Source organism: Corvus brachyrhynchos, unplaced genomic scaffold (assembly GCF_000691975.1).
Source record: "Corvus brachyrhynchos isolate BGI_N302 unplaced genomic scaffold, ASM69197v1 scaffold14, whole genome shotgun sequence".
NCBI classification, from domain to species: domain Eukaryota; kingdom Metazoa; phylum Chordata; class Aves; order Passeriformes; family Corvidae; genus Corvus; species Corvus brachyrhynchos.
In genome coordinates, this window is record NW_008239110.1 from 18,895,630 (window position 1) to 18,905,337 (window position 9,708).

The following is a 9,708-nucleotide window of genomic DNA, read 5'->3' on the forward strand; positions in this document are numbered from 1 at the left end:
GAGTTTTAAAAGTTTCAGATATTAGTGTGTTTTGGAAACTTGGAAACAACTTGTGCCATGATTAACCTAGACTTGCCATTCCAGAGTAGAAACACCAGAATGGACAGAGCGTATGATCTACTTACAGAGTATCTCTAATAATATAATTCAGCTTCTTGCTGACCAGTGTCAGGGAAAGGGAGAGCAAATTTATTGCTAGGTACCTAAACAGGAAAGTGGGCAGATGAAATTCCAGTCTCATGGAAGTACATGAAGAGAAAAACAACAGTCAGACTCTGACAGTTTGTTATGCCTCACGGCAACTAGATGAGTAATTTATTAAAAGCTTCATAATGGCTCAGAAAAATGCTAAGGAGCTCCATTTCTGACAGTTAATAAACAAAATGAATGACATTGGAAATGCTCTTCAGCAAGCCTCTTCCCACAAGGTTTTCCAAAATTATTGAATTGAAAATTTCTGTCAGAAGGCAGTACCTAGTGTGTCACTAGTGCAGGCAGCTCAGGATATAACCAAGTCAACTGCACTAGAAAGCATTTTTGGTAGCAAAGTTCCAGCTTGGTCTGAGCCATGATGACCTACCATATGAAGAAAAATTTATATTGGAGGAAGACCACTTCCTAACCAATTGCTTGCATTGTTGTTTGAGAACTCGATGGAACTATCAAAAGCAGTCTCAGTTTGCCAGCCACTGCTAGCTGGTAACATGGAGCCATTGATTGATTATGCAACTCGACTTCTTTGAAAGGACAGAACTATCATGAACCTTGTATGCCCACTGCAATCACGTACTCAAGAAAGCTTGACCATCAGCAATTCACACACAAATGTCAAAACAGCTCTTTTGGAAATCAGCAGACAAACCAAAGCCTGGCAAGTGCCAACATTTAGTCAAAATTAAAACTGCCAGGCCAGAAACTTCCTATGCTGCCTTGCCAACAAGGACCACAACAGTAAACTGAATAAAATGTTATGGTTACATTACTGGGGAATATTAAAAAATACAATGTATGTTGTTATAAGATGTGTTAGAAGGCATTCAATCTCCCATAAGTATTGAAAGGTTCACACTACTATGCATTCAAAGAGGAACCTGAAAGCTTATCTGCTCAATATTAACTCTTCAGAATTTAGCTTTTAAACATTAATTTCAATCTTCTAGTCTGGATGCTGGGTGAATTATTTTTACAGAACCGACTCTTTCGGAGTACTTACAGTCATTACAGAAATGTCTGCATTTATTTCCCCTTTCAAAATTATTAATTACAAAATATTGGTCATACTAGTTAAAATAATCAACCCTTTTTGGTCACAACTTCTTCTGACTTCCTTTATTACTTAACAGAAAGAAAAAGCCTAGTAAACAGTTTTGCTAGAGCACCAGTTTACCAGCAAATTCCATTTTCTGTAGCCAATCCCACTAACACACAGCCACAAAGGCAATCAATGCTCAAAGCAATTAATGACTCCTAATAATCCATCCATTTCAAATAAGATTCACTGATCAATATGAGGTTATGCCCCATAAAAAGACTGAATCATAGACTGAATAGCTAGTCAAAGAATGGGTTTCTTGGCTACTCCAGTGTTGCTGCTTCTAAAAACATGGTCCAAAAATTACCTTTAAGATCCCATAGTGGTAACAACAAAAACTAGTTCATATATACTATACAACCCCCTTCTAATGGTATCTGCACCAGCACCATGCAAATATTTTGGGGTGAAAGTAGGGGGCAGTCAAAGACATTTTAGAATCCATTTAGAATGCTTTGAGTAATTCATACCAGTGCTTTTGGTCAGTGACATAAACTATGTACTTAAAAAGCTGTATTATTATAAACACCCTGTATTAAATTAACAATGAAACAATAACATAAAAAAGGTATGATAAGGGTCAAAGGAACAAGTCTTTCTTAGGAGTTAATAAACACAGATTCCTTCTGCTCCCTAACAGGTTATCCCTATCCTGCTATTAATGCAGGAGGTAACTGCAGAAGAAAAAAACCAATCCTAATACTCATTGAATTGAGGTGGAGGTTCATGATTTGTTTTGTTTTTCAAGTTTAGAAATAGATGATTCTCTGCTTCTATAAAGTCAAAGTCATAGGCCTTGGCAGTGCCTCCACAGCAGTCTGTTGGACAAAAAAAGAAAGGAGGCCTTCATCAGACTCCTTGAAGCAGGGGTCATTAAGACATGCAAGTAACTTTGCAATTTAAATTCTATCTTCTTCCATATTCATTGATTGGCTGTGCCCCAAATGTCATGCTCTTTTACAGATCATTCTACTTCTTACTTATTCCTCCCACTTAAAGCTAAATACCTAATGTATATCCAATTTCTACAGTAAAGGGAAGTTTGTTTTCAGTTAGTATTTCAGCAGTACCACTAAGTGAGATGAATTAAAAACCATCTTCACAAGCACAGAATGACAGAATAGTTTAGGTTGGAAAGGGCCTTTAAATGTCATCTAGTCCAAACCCCTTGCAATGAGCAGGGACAACTTCAACTAGATCAGGTTGTTCAGAGCCTGGTCCAGTCTGATTTTGAAAGTTTCCAGGGTTGGGGCATCCACCACTTCTTTGGGTAACCTGCTCCAGTGTTTTAACATCCTCACTGTAAAAAACTTCTTCCTTACGTACGATCAACACTCTCTTGCAGTTTAAAACCATTATACCTGTCAGAACAAGCCCTCCAAAAGGTCTGTCTCCATCTTTCTTATATATCCCCTTCAGGCACTGGAAAGCTGCAATAAGGTCACCCCAAAGCATTCTCTTCTTCAGGTCGAACAAGCCCAGCTTTTCTCAGGCTGTCTTCATAGGAGAGGTGCTTCATCCCTCTAATAATCTTGGTAGCCTCCTCTGGGCCCACTCCAAACAGGTCCATGTCTTTCCTGTGCTGAAAGCCCCAGGATTGGATGCAGCACTTGAGATGGGGCCTCACAAGAGCAATATTAAGGATTTATCTAAAGCATTTACCAACAGGTCATGAGGGCTTGGTCTTTTTTCTGCCACTGAACTGTAAGCAAGCATGAAACAAACTATTTCAGTGTCCCTGAAAAGAAGCAGAATGGCTGAGGACCATGTTGCAGACAATCATCTTTCATCAGAGACTGAGTCATCACTAGCCTGTCCAAGAATTACTTTAGTCTACAGATGAGGAAGCATTCTTCTTATCTCCTCCTTCCCTGTGGAGCAGGCACACATGCTAAGTATCAGAGATACAAATTCTGTATTTGCTCTTTTTTGGAAACAAACATTTAAATTAGTCATTATGACAGACTAAAAAAAAAAATCAATCACAACTACTTAAAACTAGCTGGCAGATTGTCTTCACTCACTTAATATTCCTTTCTATTTATAAACTTCTATCCAAATTAAATTACTACATGAAAGCCCCCTTGAAAAACTCCAGCTTCTGAGAAGTTTAGTAGGAACATAAGAGATGAAGGTGCCCCAAACTTCATGATCAAGTCCAGTTTTCAAACCCAGAGACACTGATTAGTAGACAGCAAGGGGAAAAAAAATTATGCTTCCTTTATATATTGCAACTCTCAAACAGTACAGACAAAAGATTTTGAAAGTCACAGAAATTTTTGATTTGGAGCTTACTGTACCTAAGGAGACTGAATGAAGGTGATGTTTTTTAGCAATGACATTTAGCAGCATAAAGGAATAATGACATCAGCTTCACGCCCTGTATTAAATGTCCTTAAGCAGAAACTGCTTGCTTTCCACTCAGTTATCAAACAAGCACAAGATACTGTAAAATAAAGCATGCTGCCCTTGTACTCCCAAAAATGCTTTCCAGACCAGAACCACAAACATTGAAGGATGAGGTGTGATGTTGGCACTTACACTTGAGAATTTTTTGACCTCAGGATGAACTATGGAATCTCTTGCCACAGATTAGGTGGCTATTATAAGACTGGGCTCAAAAACAGAATAAGGGTACCTAAGTAAGAAAAATACATTGACCTTTCTTAATAGAAATAGACAAAACCAAAAAGAAAATAAAAATTGTGGGGAGGCACAGAACACTACTCAGTGATATTTTGTGGACCACATTCCCAAAATACATGCCCTGTCCTTATATATTTCTTTAACTATTCACTGCTAGCTACTGTTGTAGGTAGACTCTGATCCAGATGTCTGTCTTCTTGCTCTCATGAGACATCACCCTCAACAGTTCCAAGTCAGGATAAAATTAGAACCACTCTAATTTAGCTATAGCGTAAGCAGGACTGAACTCTACAACAGTTGTACCCTGGACACCTGTTAAAGTTAATAAAAGCTGCAGAGGAAGGCAAGGTTCAGCCATAAGTGATTGTTTTCCCCATTAACTATTCTTAAATATATTACTTCCTTTGAAGAACAAGCAATTACAGTTAAGATTTATTGATTTCATAATTCCACTTAGAGAACTAAATTTAAAATAAACGAACCCCAAGAAAGTTCAGTATTCTATGAAGCGGATGTTTAAATAATCTGACTACCTGATATCTCTATGCACTATTCATAGTGAAAGGATTTGTTAAATTCAAAACGTGAGGTACCATCTTCTGAAAGTAATTCTGAGTCAAACAAGAAGCTGAGATGGTTAGTTCTGAAGAGAGACACTAAAACTGCTGTGAAAAATAGAAAAAAATAAGAAGAAAACTTGCTACAGGTGCATCAGTCTGAAAGAGGAGCTGCTGATGTACCTTGATGTATGAGGGCTTGGCTTACCATGGAACTTCAAATCCCATAGATTGTTTCTTTCCAGACACTGTCATTTTGGTAATTTTTGGCACAATTTCAGATTCCATTCTGGTTGACTGGGAATCCCTTGTTTTTCCTAGTAATAGACAAAAAGTAAGTTTGAACTTAAGGTTGTGACTAACAGGTATTAAATACAAAGTTTAACAAGTCCCATTACTTCTCTCCAACCCAAAGATGCCAGTCCTTCATGACCAACTCTCACATTTCAGTATCGTACTTGAACATATTACATAATTAATCGAAATAATCTACAGTTAGATCTATTGTGAAAATCTCCAAGCATTCACCTGACACCTACACTATCCAAGAGCTTTACTAGAAGCAGCTCTGCAGGATGCCAGAAGCATTTCATACAATACAAGCATAAAGAAATACTTTGCAGCTGCTCACTAGATGATTGAATTAATTCTTCTTTAGAGTTTTTCTTTTGCCTTAACATTATTAACATTGTAAAGCAAAAAAATATTTCCACCTCAGGGAATGCTAGCAGCAGCACCAGCTATGTGTGGGCTGTAAGGCCTTCCCTGAAACCTGTAAACAGAGTTGTCTTGTACTGAATTACACTCAAGAAGCCAAGCAATACTCCAAAGTTAGCTAGTTTAAAGGTTATTTAGAAATAATTACCAGAATTGAGTAACTTAAGTCATTAAGGGTATTAACTTTTACCATAACTTAAAGGGAAACACAATTAAAGTCCATTCTTAATTTTGTGAAACTAGTTGCACAACTAACAGCACTACAGTGCTATTAGTTTCTTATCAAGCTGTAAAAAAAAAGATGAATTATTTACTCTGCGGAGGAGGAGTTTCTATAAAAGAAGTAAACTAGTTATTTTCTTTCCACAATTTCCTTGTTATTATGTTAGGATCCTTTCTTCCTTCAAGGAAAAAGACTTCCTGCTTTACAGCATTTGTGACAGTAGCTGCACATTGTGTTCTGAAGGATGTTACATACATGAGAAAGCAAAACAATAACCCGAATTCAGAATTAAGCTGCAATTTTTAAACATGCTTTACCTACAAGTGTATCTGAAAGCTAGAGAAATGCCACTACTCTTCCAGTATCAGACCAATTTGGATACTCAAGAGTCAAGTGAATATCAAGTTACTCTTGCAAGTATTTTAGATATACTACATTAGGATGAACTATTGGAGCCATTTGGCCCCACTCATTTATGTTAATGCTGCGCTTCCTTCTAAAGCACAACGGCTACACCTTTAAACCACAAAATCATATTGGTTTGCAGGTTACATAAATGGTTGCGGTCAAGGCTGCTGAAGATTTCAGACAAGGAAACAGAATACCACAGACACGTCTACAACTACAAACCAAAAAAGCAAGCAGTCACAATACAGATGGAGACATTCTTATTTATCTGACTACTTGGTCTTCATCTCCCTCATTTGTCTTATCTGCTATTTTATTTATATGCCACCTGCAGATCTCTGGAAGAAGTAGCCTGTATGAGTTTTATTAATAGTTGCATACAAATTACACTGTAAATAAGAAACAAAAGTAAGAGAAATAAAGACAACAGCAGAAAGCACAGCTTACAAGAATCTCAAATCATGTAACTAACAAATATAAATATTCAGAATATAAAATTCTCATTGGACAGGGACTATTAGCTAAGCACAAAGATTGTGTTCTATCTTCAAGCTCTTAAATAGATCCCCTACGGCATTTTCAAACACTTCAGTTACAGTAAAAATTACTTTTGCTGCCAAATTGGTATGATATTTTCTGCTTCAATTCTAACAATTTTCAAGCAGACATAATTTTTGACTGACAGGTAAACACAACTGCTTTACATGTAATTTGAAAGCTAAATTACAGTTAATTCTCAGAAAAACACATGTTTGAAATCTGGCTGCAAGGAACTAATAATTAGTAAAACACAATTAAATTGAAATGAGATTAGTTTAAAGAAAAGACAAATTTATATTACATAACTTGAAAATAACTTGCAATCTACTACTCCAAACGTCAAAGGTTTTACAAAAGATACCTTCTCTAATCAATTTTGAAATTAAGCTTTACTCTGTACAAGTAGTGCTGCAGTGTTTGACACAGACTCAAAGTGAAATTGTACAAGACAAAATACATTCAACAAATGGAGTATTTGACACAAAAATAAACTTAAAACTAGAATTTGGGAAACACTGCAAGTGGAAAGATGATACAAAACTAAAATCACAAAGAACACGAGAAAGTAAAACAATAATGGTCCATTAAAACTGACAGTTTGGGTGGCTTTTTTCCTTTATTTATATATATACTTTAGTTTTATAGGTAACAGTAACAATAATAATTATATAAATATATAAATACTAAAGCATAGGTGGAACAAGGAAACAGACTGGGATCATATAAAGACAAACCAAACCATAGAAATAATCCCAGAATGGCAACATTCAAACAGATGAAAAGACAAGGCAAGAATTATTAGTTACACTACTGATAGAAGCATCAAATACAATTTTCTGCCTTCAATGTTTTTATAACCAAACACAATAAAATCAAGCAGCACCTTGAGATAAGGACCAAGTCTGTCTTTTATGCATTGCAGGCGCCATTAAAGATTAATAATTATGGCTTCATTACAAAGGACAGAAGGCTGGGAAAGGAGTATACTTTACTATCTAATCTATAGGGAACCGGAGAAAACTGCATGATAAATTCTTATCTGCTCTAGCAGGCAAAGCAAAAGCTATTCGGCACTTAACAGATTGCATGCAAATCCTTAAATTGCACCTTGGAACTAAAAGGAAGTCAATGCACAAAGCTGATACAATTCTTAAAACACTTCTTAATCTACAGGCAGGGTACCCTATAGCAACTGAAGTGCACTACAAAGCCAGAAAAAATGCAGAAGCAGTAATCCCAATCTGATTAGGACAAGAGCAGCTGTGGAAAAACAACTCCTGAAGGGAAAGGTTTACAAGGATATACAGATTTTTGCCAAGAAGGCCTTCATAAAGTTCTTCATGCCTACTGCCATTTGGACATTCTCAAACACATACCTAGGTAATTCAATGTTTCCTAAATCAAGAGTACACATAAAATAAAAAGAGATACATCTTTCACAAACTCCAAAAGAAGCCCCAATACCTCCTTGTTACATTTCACTACTCTAGCATTGCAAGAAGTAAATCTAGGTGTGTATCCCTACAAGTAAATGCACTGATTGACGTAACACTAGGAAAATTTAGAAGTTTTCCTGCCATGAAAACACATAGTATACATTTATAAACCAGAAAAACTAAAACTGAAAATAAAAAAGTAAAACCTTAAAGGCTTATCAGCATGATAGTTCTCACAATTCAGAATGTTTAGAACTCCAAACTTCTAGCCTATTTTAAGTGAAGTAACTTCCGGAGAGGTATTTGGATTGCACTAACATCAGAGTACCTAGGCTAAAGCGCACTGTAGCTACAAGTCAAACAGTATTACAAAACTAAACGTGTACTGATGAACCTTGTCTCAGTATTAAACTGGGATGAGCCTAACACCAAAGGGAACTGTTACAGGCCTGCACTGCCATTACTCCAGCACAACTGGAGGGTATGACACTTTGACAAAGTTCTCTTGTATTATTCTTGGCTGATTTTTTACCTTTCCTGTGACTGCCAGTTGGTCTTCTGACTTTAAACAGACTTTTGACTTAGTCAAAAAGTATTACTTCAAAAAGTATTACTAGTGACACCTGATATAACTTCAAAATTTTTAGAAGTACAACCCCAAAATCTGATGGCACAATAAAGCACCTGCAGGCTGATAAACATGACACAGACACATACATACACAGGAAAGAAATAAAACATAGGGACAGTCTTTAAAAATTAACACAGTCTCTCTAGATGTTCAAGATGGAATAGCAAAAGTATATAGTCAACCATCTTCCTTTACTGTGAGCAACTCCCTTTGGATTTCTTTTCTAAAACTGGTTGTAAGCAGTACCTGTAGAAGATCTGTACAAAGAAATCCAAAGATTACTCTGGCTACATTATCAAACCTAGCAGGCTTGATGAGTCCTTTTTTCAGTTTTGGTTCATATACACACTTGAGATTGAAAGTAACAGGAAGATAAAAATTGATCTTTTCTCTAATTCTGTTGGAGGTTGTAGTGGTTTGGTCCAAAATACTCATTACTGTTTATCTGCTGTGAGATAAGAATTAGGAGAAATGCAAAGCAGGCACCAAACTTGAAAGAATATAAAGAAGTTTATTAACAGACCTAAAAGAGGGAAAAAAAAATTATACTACCTTCAGAACTCTCCTCCTCCCCCCACCTTCCTCCCTTATCCCACTGACAATGTAAAAAGACAACCCTTAAGATGTTCAGTCTGTTTACCACTTCCATAATAACCTTGTTCAGTCCATTTAGAAAGAGAAGTCTCTTCTTGCTCATGCTATGAAAACATTATCACAACGAGACAGCCGCCCACTTCCAAATATTGTTCAGTCCATTTAGGAAGAGGAGTCTCTCTGCCTGCGTGTGAGTCCTTTCCCCCGACTTGCAGCTTTTCCCGCAACTGCTTTCGAGGGTCCACTCTTGAAGTTTTTTGGGGTACAATTTTAAGGTTGAGCCATTCAGAAACAAAAACAGAGGCCCTTCTCCTTCCCTGGGAGCAAAGGGTCTTCATCATCTTCATCTTTAGGACTATCTCTGGGAGCATCTCTAGGGACTGAGGTTTTCTCCTTTCCCGTTTGGAGCAAAAGTCCTCATCTGGTTCATCTCTAGGGACTGAGGTTTCCTCCTTTCCCGTTTGGAGCAAAAGTCCTCATCTGGTTCATCTCTAGGGACTGAGGTTTCCTCCTTTCCCGTTTGGAGCAAAAGTCCTCATCTGGTTCATCTCTAGGGACTGAGGTTTTCTCCTTTCCCGTTTGGAGCAAAAGTCCTCATCTGGTTCATCTCTAGGGACTGAGGTTTTCTCCTTTCCCGTTTGGAG

General features: G+C 37.0%; 1 protein-coding gene across 1 annotated transcript in view; it reads right to left on the minus strand.

Annotated features, from left to right (window-relative positions):
• The window catches only part of HBS1L (HBS1 like translational GTPase), a gene marked incomplete at its 5' end in the record, with an annotated part of 58,254 nt that overhangs the window by 20,601 nt on the left and 27,945 nt on the right, over positions 1-9,708 (minus strand). Inside the window, one exon of the mRNA XM_017739418.1 lies at positions 4,724-4,832. Within this exon, the coding sequence (XP_017594907.1) occupies positions 4,724-4,832 (109 nt within the window). The remainder of the gene's footprint in view (positions 1-4,723; positions 4,833-9,708) is intronic.